At 42.0% G+C, this 14,518-nt stretch overlaps 4 protein-coding genes across 5 annotated transcripts; 2 read left to right on the forward strand and 2 right to left on the reverse strand.

Annotated features, from left to right (window-relative positions):
- The first annotated feature begins 194 nt into the window (after window positions 1-194).
- Window positions 195-2,096, forward strand: LOC132788755 (SET domain-containing protein 4). The gene is made up of 2 exons (XM_060796314.1): window positions 195-332; window positions 620-2,096. Exon 2 carries the CDS (start codon window positions 708-710, stop codon window positions 2,079-2,081), a length of 1,374 nt encoding a protein of 457 aa, XP_060652297.1. The 5' UTR covers window positions 195-332; window positions 620-707; the 3' UTR covers window positions 2,082-2,096.
- On the forward strand, window positions 202-5,171 carry LOC132788753 (iron-sulfur clusters transporter ABCB7, mitochondrial). Of its 2 annotated transcripts, none has more exons than XM_060796311.1 (6): window positions 202-332; window positions 2,167-2,293; window positions 2,662-2,890; window positions 3,136-3,290; window positions 3,354-4,702; window positions 4,764-5,171. In XM_060796311.1, exons 1-6 carry the CDS (start codon window positions 222-224, stop codon window positions 5,013-5,015), a joined length of 2,223 nt encoding a protein of 740 aa, XP_060652294.1. In that variant the 5' UTR covers window positions 202-221; the 3' UTR covers window positions 5,016-5,171. The 2 variants fall into 2 exon arrangements, with proteins under 2 accessions (XP_060652294.1, XP_060652295.1); XM_060796312.1 differs by having other exon boundaries at window positions 2,770-2,890.
- LOC132788754 (vitamin K-dependent gamma-carboxylase) lies at window positions 4,367-11,774 on the reverse strand. The gene is made up of 4 exons (XM_060796313.1): window positions 11,405-11,774; window positions 6,977-7,627; window positions 6,563-6,909; window positions 4,367-6,507 (listed from the first exon to the last, which is right to left on the reverse strand). The coding sequence occupies exons 2-4, from the start codon at window positions 7,621-7,623 to the stop codon at window positions 5,402-5,404; spliced, it is 2,100 nt and encodes a 699-aa protein (XP_060652296.1). The 5' UTR covers window positions 7,624-7,627; window positions 11,405-11,774; the 3' UTR covers window positions 4,367-5,401.
- On the reverse strand, window positions 8,608-10,787 carry LOC132788758 (uncharacterized). Its single transcript, XM_060796317.1, has one exon. It carries the CDS (start codon window positions 10,400-10,402, stop codon window positions 9,722-9,724), a length of 681 nt encoding a protein of 226 aa, XP_060652300.1. The 5' UTR covers window positions 10,403-10,787; the 3' UTR covers window positions 8,608-9,721.
- Window positions 11,775-14,518: the final 2,744 nt, after the last annotated feature.

The following is a 14,518-nucleotide window of genomic DNA, read 5'->3' on the forward strand; positions in this document are numbered from 1 at the left end:
TTATATGTCTGGCACATTTATGAAGTTTCCTAATTTTCAAAATAAGATATTTTGAAAAGCGTTATAATTAGAAGTATGGTATTTTTGGACTCTTATCGATAACATTTTACAACCACTACAGCATATGCACCCTTTAGTTCATTTCGACACATAGTCTGCGGTCACACTGTATATTCCAACCAACCAACCAGAAATTTGTGTTGTTTTTGCAGAAAGTTATTATGGCCGGGCTATTACACATAAGTAAATTGTGCAGTAATAAAAATACCCTTAAATACACTTATCACGTTACATGTTACAAACAATTTAGAACGCGACTGGAAGCCCGCGTGGTAAGTATTATGGAATTTCCCATAGACAACATACTACGTACTTGTTTCAAGGCCACACTCAAAAGATATGCGTGCACAATTGGCTAGATTACGAGATTTCATAATTTCAGACCAATGATTAGCACAAAATTTGGAATGACAGTGTAATTGGATAGGGAACAAAAACAAAGATAAAGAGGTCAGGCAACAGTAAAACGTGTGTGTTGTTTTGGCCCCTTTTTTGTTGTAGGGCGTTTTGATGATTCGAAACTAACGCACAAACTACGCACTTGCTTCTTTCGTTGCAGCAAGCCTAAAAACTAAAAAAAACTACTTTAAAACAGAGACGCCAAAACAGCACACACGTCGTTGCAGTTCCAGGCAGTATACCATATTATGGGACGTACACAGCGTTTGCGACAGCGTCGCGCGCCAAAAGACACAACTCATCCAGCTGATCACGAGTTGGACTCGCTGCACGTGCTCTATGCTCATCTGAATTGTTTGGGCTGGCGGAATACAACACAACTATCGGCGTTGCACTTTCCGCAAACTGGGCGCGGTTTGTGCTCCAAGAGACAACGTTTACGGCCTGGCAATGAGTTGATACGCCTGCCCGCCAATTGCTTGATCAGCATAGCTACGCTGGAAGCTGATGATCAATTCAAGGCGCTGTTTAATAAGGACTTGTTCGACAAGGATGCACGCATTTCGTTCCAAGCACTTGTTGCCTGCTATCTAATGCATCAGCAGCACTTGCACGAAACCTCTCAGCAATCGACTTTGGGAGCCTATCTGGATACGCTGCCGCGTAGCTACACAATGCCGTATTTTTGTGCCATGTCGGAGCTGCAGTGTTTGCCAGAGGCTTTGCTGGAACGCACAGTGGGACAGTATCGTCAGATACGTGAATACTATCAGATTATCAAGACGCTTGTAGGCACGCAACACTGTGAATGCTGTGGCCAACTCTATTGCCAGGACATTTGGACATTGCCGGAGTATAAGCGTGCATACTTTGCGGTCAACTCACGCAGCGTCTACCTTAATCCTCGTCAACTGAAGCCAGCACGTTGTCACTTCCAGTCGCTGCTCAGTGGCGATACTAACATGGCTTTGGCGCCCTTCCTCGATCTGTTCAATCACTCGGACAGCGTTCAAACGACGGCGGAGTTGTCACCAAATGGCAAGGAACAAGATTATGTGCTTACACTGGATACTGCTGCTAAATCGGAGCTACAGCCTTATGAGCAACTATTTATCAGTTATGGGGCATTGCCCAATTTGAAGCTACTAACGGATTATGGCTTTTATCTGGAGCGTAATGCACACGACTTTTTCGAATTCTCATTGTCGGACATTGAACAGTTGATTGCGCAGAATAGGAAACTTGCGGCACAAACTTATCACCGGAACATCTTCAAATTCATCAGAGAGCACAATCTTTACGATCAGATGTTTGTGCACATCGACGATGGTTGCTCACACAATCTGCGTGTGGTGTTGCACTTAATCTTCAAGCAGCAGGCATACTTTCCCAATGTGCTCAATCAAATTGCCTTTGGTGATGTGGCACAGTTCGATGATGTGCAGCCGGAGCTGTCCTATTTGGTGGCACATAAAATCAGCGAATATCAAGGCTTTGTCAAAGCGCTAAATCAACTGCCACAACTCACAGAGAGCGGAGTTGTGGCACGCTCTTATCTGCTGGAGTGTGTGCGTTACCTCAGTGACTTTGAATCCTCTGTAGACTGTCAATCCAACGAATGAATTTACTTTAGTTATTTTTTTGTGAAATAAAGTACAACTTTTTTGTAGAAAGACTATAACTGTTTTCAATGATTTACTTTTGCAGCTATATAATACTTTTGCCAGTTCCATCGATGATGCTAAGCAGAATGCCAAGGGCAAGAAGATTACACCTTTTACGCCCACGCCAGGCAATAAGCTGCTGGGCGGCGTTTTTGCCAAGAAGGCAAAAGGTGAGTGCGGCAACCTCCATGAAACCTAACATTGGTTTATGCTGTAAATAACTTCATGAGCTTGCAGCAATTAAATGAATAAAAACATCTGCGGATGTTTGAAGCAATCCACACCAATAATTTAACTACAAGCTTATGCCGACTGCGCTTTGTTTACAATTAATTTTAATTGTTTTTTGCTTTTGATTTTGACTAACTATCAATTTGATTTATTATTGTAATCTGAGCTCACTTGTAACCAAAGATATACACCCCCTCAAAAACAAATGCTTGTTTGTTTTGTTAGTTTGTCTGTTCGTTTGTTGTGTTGGCGCCTGTTGGAATTTAGCTGTCTTCAAGTAAATTCAAGAATGCGGTTGCACCCACAGCGGCAGCAGCAGCTTCAACTGTAGCATCAGCAGTGCTGCAACGACAACAACAACAACAACGACTGCCACAACAACAACAACAATCAAGACAATGTCACATTCATTTAGGCGGCAGCGATGGTGGCACCGCCTTGGGCAAACTAGACGCCCCCGAGGTGACCTCCAAGGACATGTTGCGAGCCATGATGGCGTATATTTGGCCCAAGGAGGATCCACTAGTGCGAAAGCGGTGAGTTTCTTGAGGAACCTAAATATCTTATCATCTTTATCTTTATTTTATTTATCTCTTTTTTCTATTCTTAAATTTTAATATTTATTTAAATAAAATTATTATAGTTTTCTTTTCTTAAATTAGGTTTTTTTCTGTTTTTTATTTTCAATTCTGATTTGAATTGGATTTTTTATTAAATGGTGTTCTCATGTATTAGTACATAAATTCTGTATGTATTATCATCTAACCCTTTACCTTTGCAGTGTGGGCATTTCGTTGGGTCTACTTGCCGGCTCCAAGCTGCTGACAGTCTGTGTGCCATTTTTATTCAAGGGAGCCGTGGACACAATGTCGACACTGAACATGGACACAGCACCCGACGCAGTGCTTTCCGCCGCAACGGCAATGATATTAGGCTGTAAGTAAGAAATACCTTTGTTATAATTTGATTACATTAATTGCTTTTTCCCCCTGCTTGTAGATGGCATTGCTCGGGCTAGTGCTGCTGGCTTTAATGAACTGCGAAATGCGGTGTTCGCTAAGGTCGCGCATCATTCCATACGCAAAATAGCTACCAATGTGTTTCTGCATCTGCACAACCTCGACTTGGCCTTCCATCTGAACAAACAGACTGGAGCGCTGTCCAAGACAATCGATCGTGGATCGCGTGGCATCAATTTTGTGCTCTCGGCGATGGTGTTCAACATTGTGCCTACCATATTTGAGCTGGCGCTGGTATCCAGCTTGCTGGGCTTCAAGTGTGGTCTGGCTTTTGCTGGCGTCAGCATGGGTTGTGTTGGGGTCTATGCGCTGTACACGCTAAGTGTGACGCAGTGGCGCACACAGTTCCGTGTCTACATGAACCAAGCGGAGAACGAGGCGGGTAACAAGGCAGTTGACTCGCTGATTAACTACGAAACTGTCAAATATTTCAACAACGAGAAATACGAGGCTGGCTGCTACAACGAAGTGCTGAAAAAATACGAGACGGCCAGCTTAAAGACAAGCTCCAGTCTGGCGTTGCTTAATTTCGGACAGAATGCTATATTCAGCAGTGCCCTCAGCATAATCATGGTGCTGGCAGCCAAGGAGATTGCTCAGGGCAACATGACTGTTGGTGATTTGGTGATGGTGAACGCTTTGCTCTTCCAGCTGTCCATACCGCTGGGCTTTCTGGGCAGCGTTTATCGCGAGGTGCGTCAGGCGCTGCTGGACATGCAGGCCATGTTCACGCTGATGAATGTGGACAGTCGCATTCAGTCGGCTCCCAATGCACAGCCACTGTTTGTGGATACCAGCAACTCGTCCATTGAGTTCCAGAACGTGAACTTTGAGTATGAGACGGGCAAACCCATTTTCCGCAATCTATCATTTAGCATACCGGCTGGCAAAAATGTGGCCATTGTTGGCGGCTCGGGCTCTGGCAAGTCATCGATGGTGCGTCTGTTGTTCCGCTTCTTTGAGCCAAATGCGGGACGCATTTTGATTGGCGGCCAGGACATTAGCGGCGTGGATCTGGACAGTCTGCGCAAATCCATTGCAGTGGTGCCTCAGGATTCGGTGCTGTTCCACAACACCATCGAGCACAACATACACTATGGCAATCTGAGCAAGTCGCACGAGGAAGTGCAAAATGCCGCTCGCATGGCCGATCTGCATGAGGCTATCATGAGCTGGCCTAATCAGTATAACACCCAAGTGGGTGAACGTGGCCTTAAGTTGTCTGGCGGCGAGAAGCAACGTGTTGCTATTGCTCGCGCCATCCTAAAGAACACACCGATCCTCGTCTTTGACGAAGCCACCAGCAGTCTGGATTCCATTACAGAACATGTGAGTAGATTGCCTTAACTTTTATATGGAACATTCTCTTAATTTGTCTGTGATTTTATAGAACATACTGCAAGCTCTGTCACGCGCCACCTCGGGACGCACCAGCATTTGCATTGCCCACCGTCTGTCCACTGTCAAGGATGCCGATGAGATTCTTGTGCTTGAGAATGGCAGCCTTGGAGAGCGTGGCACACATCAGGAATTGCTGAAGCAGAACGGTCTTTATGCCCGCCTCTGGGAGACGCAGACACAGCAATTCGATCCCAGTCGCCTGGTAGAGGAGAAGCAGCATGCCAGCACGAGTGCGTTGTAGTCAAAGATCATAACACGTTTGTTAAATTACACATTTTTTTTGACGAAGCCACCAAATTTGCAGTAGAGGCTCCTACGTGGAGATTTGTTATATATATAGGCTGAAAGTAATGTAATGTTGTGTCCGGTTTGTAAATACAGTTATACATAGAGGGTATGCATATCCCTTCTTATTTTTTCGTTTTACTTCTAAAAACAACTCATGGCGTATACGTAATACTTTGCGTATACGTAACTAACTTCTCTTCCTCGACTTGAACAACTTTCGATTGTATAACATTAAACATTTATTATCAGTTTTATCACCCACACAATATTGTGACACTTAGGGATAGGCAAGGAAATAGGCATGGTAGCAAATGGAAAAGGATCTCAGCTGCTTCATTCTTAATTTCTCTCTCTTACGGACATCGGAATGGGAACATCGTACACCAAATAGAGCACACAATTGGCCAGATGCATAAGGAACTGTTGGTAGTTGGCCACACGCTGCTTGAGCTCCTGCCAGATGGGCAAAATTGGACGCTCCTTGGGCGGAATGGGCTCATCCAACAGGATCTCCTCCTCCTGCATTGTGCGATTTACGTATGTGTACAAATAGGAGGCTGGCTTCTGGCCAATGGTGGTTACAGTGTGTGTAGCATTGCTCTCCAGGCCAATGCTCTTGCCAGCTGTCAAAAAGTATGACTCCTCATCGTTGGCACTCTTGTAGCGCACATTACCTTCCAGAATTGTCAATGTGCAATTGTACAGCGCTGGAGCGATAAAATTGCTCAGTGTTAGGCCTGGAAAATCAGCCACAAATATGACATCCGAATAGTTATTCCAGGCAAGTACTTCGTTGGCAATCGTCTTGAGTTTCGGACGCATATGATTCAGCTCGTTGAGCAGCGGCAACGACCAAGGCGTGCTCTTGAAAGGTGACCAAGGTGCCCTTAGCAGATCCATGCGTGGATCAAAGGTGCGCTGCTGAAAGCGTCCGTTCATCGAGCACCAAATGTCAAAGTATATGGAAATGTTGGTACTGGTCAACGGACTGTTCTGCGGATGCTTGGCCAAGTCCTCGTGTATATTTCGTTCTATGCACTTGGCATACTGCACGGCCATGTCAGCAAATTTAGTCCAGCGATCGTACTCGGTGAATGCATAGGGATTTAAATGATGCACCTGCTGATTTTCATTGTCCACAATCTTAATGGAGGTCAGCACCGTGTCGTAGGAATGCACCATCATGTCCCAGGAATAACCATATAATCCATTGGTCCAATTGTTGTAGCCCTTTGTGATAAAGTGCGAATAAGGCAGGAAAAGTTGCAGCCCGCAATAGAAGAGTATGAGGCAGCTACGCAATTGAGCTCGAAAGCCAGCTTTATGCTGAACTGGCTTCTCACTGAACGGCAACTTTACAGACTTGCCTAGGGAGCGTATGCGTCGTGGCCAGCTGAAGCCAAAGAAGAGCGGCACTTCCGCCAGACAGACCCAAGGGAACATGCCTGTAAAAGAGGATAAATTTAGATACGAAAACATTGTAAACAAACCTCGACTTACCTATGACAAAGAGGCGCGAGTTCATCAGATGAAAACTGATCATAAAAGGCGTGGCAAAGAGACGTGTTCGCTCGCAGGTCATAAAGAAGGCAATTGAGAAATCAAAGATTGCAGTAAACCAATGAATGATCAGCAGATCAATGATTTCCCCATCGAGCAGTTGTCGGAAAGGAGCGAAAACCCAATGTTCGCTGAGACTGGACATGGCATAGCCAGAAAGCCACTCCAGCGAGAACTTCTTCAATCCCGCATACATGTAGAGTATGAAGAACTGAAACTTAATGATGAAGTAATTCCAATACGGCACGGGCTGTCGCAGCTCTAGCTTTAGCCAGCTGTCTAGGGAACTGTAAAGTCAAGTGTGTAAAAGAGCTTTCAGTCAGTTAAAAGGTAAAATCAAAACCAATTACCGACCAGTAACTGTGTGCTTGGGTGAAGAGCAGCAACGTGCCCACCAGACCAAATAGATAGCTGTGATTATTCCACGCCGGCTTGTCCAGCAGAAAGATGTACCAATAACAACTGATGAAGGTCAAGCAGCTCCAGCGAAAGCGATAACCAAGCATAATTCCCAATGCGCCCAGCCACATGCACAGATAGACGCAACCCATCAGCGGATACTCCAATGCCCTCATGCCGTTGAACAGGGGGAAGTGACAGTGTTGCGGCTCACCGAAGCGCACATCCAGCTGCCCCCCGCCACGCTCCTCGGCAATGTCAATCAACATGCTGGCGCCGTACAGCATCCGAAATACACCCAGAGCGGCGCCGTCGACAGGACGTTGCAGCCAACACGTAAAACTATTCAGATTCTTAAAGTTATGCAGCTCATGTCCAAAACACACTTTAAACAGTTGAGCTGTTTGAGTGCTCTCCGGTAGTTGTTTTTGCCTTTGCTTCCGCTCCTCTTCCTCCTCTTTTTTCTTGTCGTTATCCGGTTGGTTCTCCCGCTGTGATTCGGTTGTGTAACTCACTTCATCTGTGGCTGCAGATTTTTCTCTGCTGTCCGTGCAAGAAGTGTCTGAGGGTGTGGGTGGCTGCTTGCGCTTCGAGTTGGTCATAATGCTGCAAATAATCGTATATAATATGAATTTGAATTTTATGTGAGTTTTCAATAAAACCACCTGATCAGTGCTTTGTTCATTTTTATATCCTTACAAAGAGTTCTTTAATAATACATGTCCAATAGCCTGTTCTGATTTTCTAAGAAACTTACCATTTCAGTTTAATATCTGCATCTCAGTAAAACTATAGAATCTATATTATATATCCGCCGCTTTGCATATTGACATAGCATATTAACATATCAGATCGGCTTATAATATCACACTGTATGAATAGGCAGAGTCCATCAAAGATGTAGGTATTTGATATAACAAATATATAACCTCATCACATGGTAATTTGTTCTCAGCTGCTACAGAAATAGTTGGTCCGAAATTCATTTATCTATTTATTCTATCTTGAGATCAATTAGCGTGTTAAATTTTGTCTTCTAATTAAAATTTCTGAAGTTAAGTTTTATTCACTTTGGCAATCAATTATCAAACCCAAAATATAATAATTTTGCAAATATTTAATTTTTTTTTTTTGTAGAATTTATTGAAAAAGTTTGACATAAATACATGCATGCATATTGTTGTATACTAAATATATAATATATGTGTTTTATTTGTTTTTCTCTACATTTTGCTGCCGTTCCATGGTTTATCGATGCATTCACCCCAGACACATTCCCTGCCCAATTGACTCCCAATTATCCAATATCTCTTAACGTGTCTGGGAGCTGCGATCAATGAAAATATAATATTACTGATTTCTGGTATTGTATATTGTATTGTTTTGCTTTGTGATGTGTTTGTGGTGTGTGGTTTAGCGAAACGGGGCTTCACTTTAAAAAAATACATCAATTATGAAATATATATAAATAAATATATATATTTAGTATTTGTTTATTACTTTCTCTATATTCATGAGTTGAGTTTATTGCAACAATTTTTGCCCAGCTGCGTTTTTTCACGAATTCTCAAACCTCAACCGCTTACAGTTGTGTTGAACAAGTTTCTATAATTGCAATTGCATTTTTTTTTTTTGCATTTTATATTGTTATTTGTATTTTTGGTTTTTCAATATTCATTTGTTTTTGGTTTTTTATTTTTTTGGAATACACAAATACATACATAATTTTGTTTTGAATAGGTTTTACAATTTTTATCATTGGTTCGCAAAATTTCTAAATATTTTTGAGAACAAGCTTTGAAAATGCCTCAAACTACGCATATGAATACAATATAGCTGAATATATTTGATAAGTTTAAGTATTTGTTAAGTTAATGCTTTGGTTTAAAACTCGTTTCGGGGATGTACACATAAAAGAACATAGAACATAAAATATTAGTAAAACTGGAAAAATAAACGAAATTGATTAAACAAAATGCTGTAAGTGCTCTTTGCTTAAATAGTTTAAATATTTGTAATATGCTTTTAATTATTCATTTTGTTTTTACTTATTTGGTTTTGGTATTTAAATAGATACTGACTGCTTGGTTTAATATTTGCATTATGTTTGGTTTTTTACTTTTTTCTTGTGTTAAATTCAATGTAATTTAAATATACGACAGTTATGCATAAATGACTAATATTTGACTTTGACTTTGCTTCGCATTTACGAACTTCTTTACTTTACTTTTTTTTTGGTTTGTGGTTTCTCAATGCTTAAACATTTGAAAATGCATTTTTAAATTTAATTCGTTAAGTAATTAATTGTATTGTTTGTTTAATTCTGAATAAGTTTTTAAAGTTGTTTTTGGGCAAAGTTTTCGAGTTGTGTTGTCAGTTGTCAAAAAATTTGCATACAGTGTGAGGCAACCCCCCGAACACCCCCACAAAGTGACGGCGACGGCAAAAACATTATCGAATGAAAACTGCTGTTGTTGTTGTTGTTGATGTTGCTGATGTTGTTGCTCTGGTTGCTATTGTCGCTGTCCGACCGGCAAGCAACCCTCACTCTCATCCTTGCGCTCTCTCTCATTCTCTCGCGTCCTCTCTTTTGGTGCAATGCACCCCCCTGCCCCCTCGTGAAGTGTAGCGCAGGCGCGCTCTCTCCCCATTTGCTCTGTCGTCTCTGTTTCTTCGTCATCTCTCGCCGCCGTTTCCGTTTTATATGCGATTCTGATTCAGCTGAGAGCGTGGCGTGAAGGGGCTAACCATAACACCACTTGGCCAAATCGCCTCGTTGAATAGCTCATTGAAACGATAGTCGGGAATGGATATTTTGAATTTACAATATGAAAGTTGCGACAAATTGGCATCGTTCTTCACCAGTTTGGTGCATTTCACCAGATTCTTGTTGATCTTCAGCTCCTCGGCCAAATGCTCAATAATATCATCCTCGCTGGTATTTGTAGCAAATTTGCCCACCTGCACCCAACGTCCGTAGTCGCATACGACCTGCAATCGATCCGAATTGCAATTGTTGCCGACAACGATGAGATTATTCTGTTGCGGGTGCTTTTTGCCATCGAGATTGTTGACGGGCTGGTTGCCAAATTGGAAATACTGCTGGTACATGCGGCCCTGGATTTGATTAACGCCATTGCACACCTTGTTCACCTTCTCCTCGATGGTGTGCAGCTTGGCGGACAATGCCTTTGGCGTCTGATTGCGGCACTCATCACAGTTAAATGATATCATTGGATTTTTCTGTATCAAATCATACATCGCATCATCGATGTTAACGCACGTACGGTGGAACTTCTTAAGGCAGTCATCCGAATTGCAAATGATGATTGCATCCTTCGAATTGATTGATTTCTTGCATTTTGGGCAATTTTCGGCCATCTTTGCACTTTCTCCTCTCAATATACTGAGTATATACTATACAGTATGAATGTATGTAATTTTGGCTTTTTTTTGGCAGAACGTCGACAAAGTCGAGAAAAACACACACACACGAACGCACGCACTGACACACAGACACGAAAAGTTTAGTTTCACACACACACACAGAGAGAAAACAAACACTTTCGTTATACGAGCGAGCGAATGCGAATGTTGCGGGGTATCTGCTGTCTGGCTTTAGCTTTGGCTTTGCGACACGCTGGGTGGCCTATCGAATGTGTGTGAGAGAGTGTGTGTGTGAGAAGTTTGCTAAAAATTGTTGGAGAAATGAGAAACGCGACCGAATGCGAACCGTACGCCTCGAAGTTTGCTATTCAACTGAAAAACGAACCCTTACAAAAGCTAACGTCGCTTATCGTACACATGCTTTTTGGGGGTTGGTTTTCGCTCTCCTGCTTTCTCTCTCTGTTTTACTTTCTGCTTTGTGCTTTTTATTTTGCCAGTATTAATGCCATATGATTCATATGCGTTTGCTACGTGTACTTCTTGCAACCTGTATTTAAATCACATTCGCTTTTAGACAGTCGTTATGCTGCATGCAAACTTGCAGTTTTTTTTGCGTAGTCTGGCAGCACTTGCATTCAAATGGGGAAAGCGCCTTGCACTTGCAGTAACGGCTGTAGTGTTGGAAAGCGTCGCTTGTTTACATTACTGCGAACAGTAATGAGCTTGTAGTTTGTTGTTGCTGTGCCAAAAGAGTTAAACTGCTGAACACTGAATGCCAAGTTAATTTGAACCACATTTAAATACAAATTATGTACATTTACGATTGCAAATAATATAGAAAATGTAATATAATTTTTATATTTTTTTATTACTGCCTGCCTCATTTATCTAGTAAACAAATCGAGTAACACACTTGTTTATATAAATCCCAGAATATGCCTAATCTAATTTCAACACTGAATGGGCGCTGTCCAGCCCATGAAAGTGATAGCTTACCTGTTTGACAATTGACCAAGTTCAGCACTCCGCAAGTAATCAAATGATGCCTAGACCGGCAATTGGTAAACACATGAAAACAATAACTTCCGACGGTAAGAATTCCGTTTATCAGCTTGCAACAGTTTGCAGCGGCAGCTCGTAGCACAATAATAACAGGATACCACTTGAGTTGTGAAACAGGAACGCGAGAAAACAGGACGAAACAGGAGGCCACGAGCAACGAGCAACACACAGTTCCAGCAACTGAGGCTGTGTGCGCGAGGCTGCGTCTTATTTATACTCCCAACAGGAGCAGTCGGCGGGGTCCCGGATGAGTTAGTGGATGTAGTGGTAAACTCGACTGGAGTTGGGGTGTGAGGTTGACTGGGGTCTTGGCTTGGGCTTGGGCTTGGGCCGAGTGGCGGCCGAGTGTCGGCACAGGTGGGCGGGGTGTTGTTTGCGCATGTCCTTGCATAAAACGGCAGAGGGAGGACGATGAGTCGCGTCGCATTGGCATCGACATCGGCAGCGCGTTGATAATAATAAAATATATGTATGAGTGTGTGCGATGTATACAAGGAAAAATGCAAATAGCGTTAACAGGTGTAGCGGCAGCTGCGCCATCGGCTCTGCAGCTGTTTTTGTTTGCCATCCGACGTCGCCATCGCCATCGTCGATGCTGGCTCGTGTAATTGGGTTTCATTAAGTGGCAGAGGGCGGCGGCCATTTCCGTTTCCTTTTGTTATGCGGTCGCTTGTTAGCCACTTGCGTGTAACCTGTGGGCTGCTCCAGTTTCTCTGTGGTGTCAATAGATTTTAATCAGGTGTGGCAAGGCATAGTAAACAGTCGGCGCCCCCTAGCTTAACTCCGTCTGCCTTTCCTTTGGTTGTCCTCACCCACGTGCAACTGATTTAAATATCAGCGTCTCAGTCTCTATTTGTTCTCAGCTTTATTTTTATTATTGTCGCCCGGATCCTACGACGCTTGTCGCCCAATTGTTATTTATGTATGCAATACACACAGCTCCCACGTGTGCTGTCCCATTACCCAGCAGATCCGCATGTCCTTCTGGTCCTGCCAAGTGCGTAGTTGCTCTACAATTAGTTTACCAAGCTCTCTCGCTCTCATACTCCATAGTCGAGTGAGTTTAATTTAAGCACTCACTTCGACGTGTACTTCTATTTCTATGCTGGAACTTTATTTGAGGAGTACGAGATATGTTCGTAAATACACGTACACATACATACATACACCATAAGCTGTTGCTGCTTCTATTCTTAGTCCTGCTGCCAGTCACATTGACAGTTTTTGTTGTTCTTCCTCGAATGTACAACATAGAAATGCTCTCGAGCTCGCACACTTTAATATTAATAGTTGGCATTTTTAAGCTGCATGACTGAGGTGTTGAGTAGATTCAAGTTTTTGGTATGGAAAGTATGTTTGTATAGTATGTGGAATGGCGCCTACATATTTTATGATGAATGAAGAGGGTTTTGCTTAATGCAATTTTTGAATGGCATGGAAATTGCAGATAACCTGAGAACTCTTGAAAACTTAAAGAGATTTTAGATCTTAGATTTTGTTAATTATATAATCTCTTGATTTGTAATTATATCACATGTCAGATGGTTAATTTTTGCGGTAATTCGGCTTAAGTCTCTTGATTTCAAATTCAATGTTCAGAATATCACGAGGATAGCATTAATAAGAAGTATTTTAAAGTATTTCCAATAAAAATATTTAAAAAGAAATTCAAATTATTACGATAGTGACTGGAATTTGAAGAAAAGTAGTAAAATGCGGATATACCAAAAAATGAATTTTATGAATATTTAAGCTTTGACTACAATCTGAAATTTATTTTCTATTTAATACTTTTTGTACATTACAAACTTTTCAGTTTAGCCTTAATGTTTTGTTTATCTTTATGAAATAATGTCCATTCAAATACACAAATACACAGCATAAAAAATCAACAAGCTTTTAGTTTTGTTATCTATTTGCATCAGACAACAAATATGCGATACATGTTTCAAGCAAATATTTTCCCAGCGTCCTTTGTGAGTTTTGCATTTTAAAACATTCAAGTCGAAGCCGTTCGCAAATTGTGCCTTTCACTGCCCTTGTCTTCTATTGATAGTCCACAATGAAAACAAATTAAACGCCCTTTAAATGGTCCCATTCAAGTTCAGATTCATGTTACATTTCTCTGTGTCTCCGTCTCTCACACGTTTTGCGAATCTCGTTTCGCATGCAGCTCACAGCTCACAACTCACAACAAAACAAACAATGTTACAGCCAGTCAGCGAGTCGTTCAGTTTTGCGTTGAATTTCAACGTCGAACAGACTCATATTTCTGTATGAATGAAATAGACGTCGAGAAGAATTAAATGCTTCGGCGTATTCTATTTGCAATTTCTTGATTGGAAAAGTGCAGCTGAAAGGCAATTGTTATGGGCTTTGAATGAGAGCAGCACCTGCGAAATTCATTTGTAAAATGTGCATTGTTTGAGTTGGTTTTGGTGGATTGTTGATTGTGTGTTTAGCCATTCATGACTTTACTTGGCTTTATTACTATGTTAGTTACTGAACGACTGGCGACACCCTCGCAAAAAATCAAAATGTGTTGCCATTAACCTTTATCTTTTGCATAACTTATGGTGCTGTGCATTATTTGCCAACTCCAGTTGCGCAATTTTGCCTGACCAACCAAAAACGTCCAATGTGGCGTATGTGTAACAACACACTTGGGACGATGTTATCGAAAATTTTTAAACGAAATCAAAATCAAAATCGAAATCAAAACTCGAAATTCCAATAAGCAGTTCAACGTCTCATTTACAAAACTGATGACTGCTAAATGCGCCAATTTCAAGTTCAAATCGAACGAACGCACATCACTCATACGCCGCATAGGCGATGCCCCGATGGCCGCACAGCACTGACCTTCCGACAATTACGCGAAAAATGTTGCAAGCTGCCAATTATGGCGCATTGGCAGCTGGTGCAATTTTTCTTTTTGGCAATTGAAATGCGCGTGCCACACATCAGTTTGTAGCTGCTGTAGCAACTATAACAATTGAAGCTGCTACAAAAAAGTGTTAAGTTGCAATGTGCATCATTCGAATGCCT

This window comes from Drosophila nasuta, chromosome 3 (genome assembly GCF_023558535.2).
Source record: "Drosophila nasuta strain 15112-1781.00 chromosome 3, ASM2355853v1, whole genome shotgun sequence".
Taxonomy (NCBI): domain Eukaryota; kingdom Metazoa; phylum Arthropoda; class Insecta; order Diptera; family Drosophilidae; genus Drosophila; species Drosophila nasuta.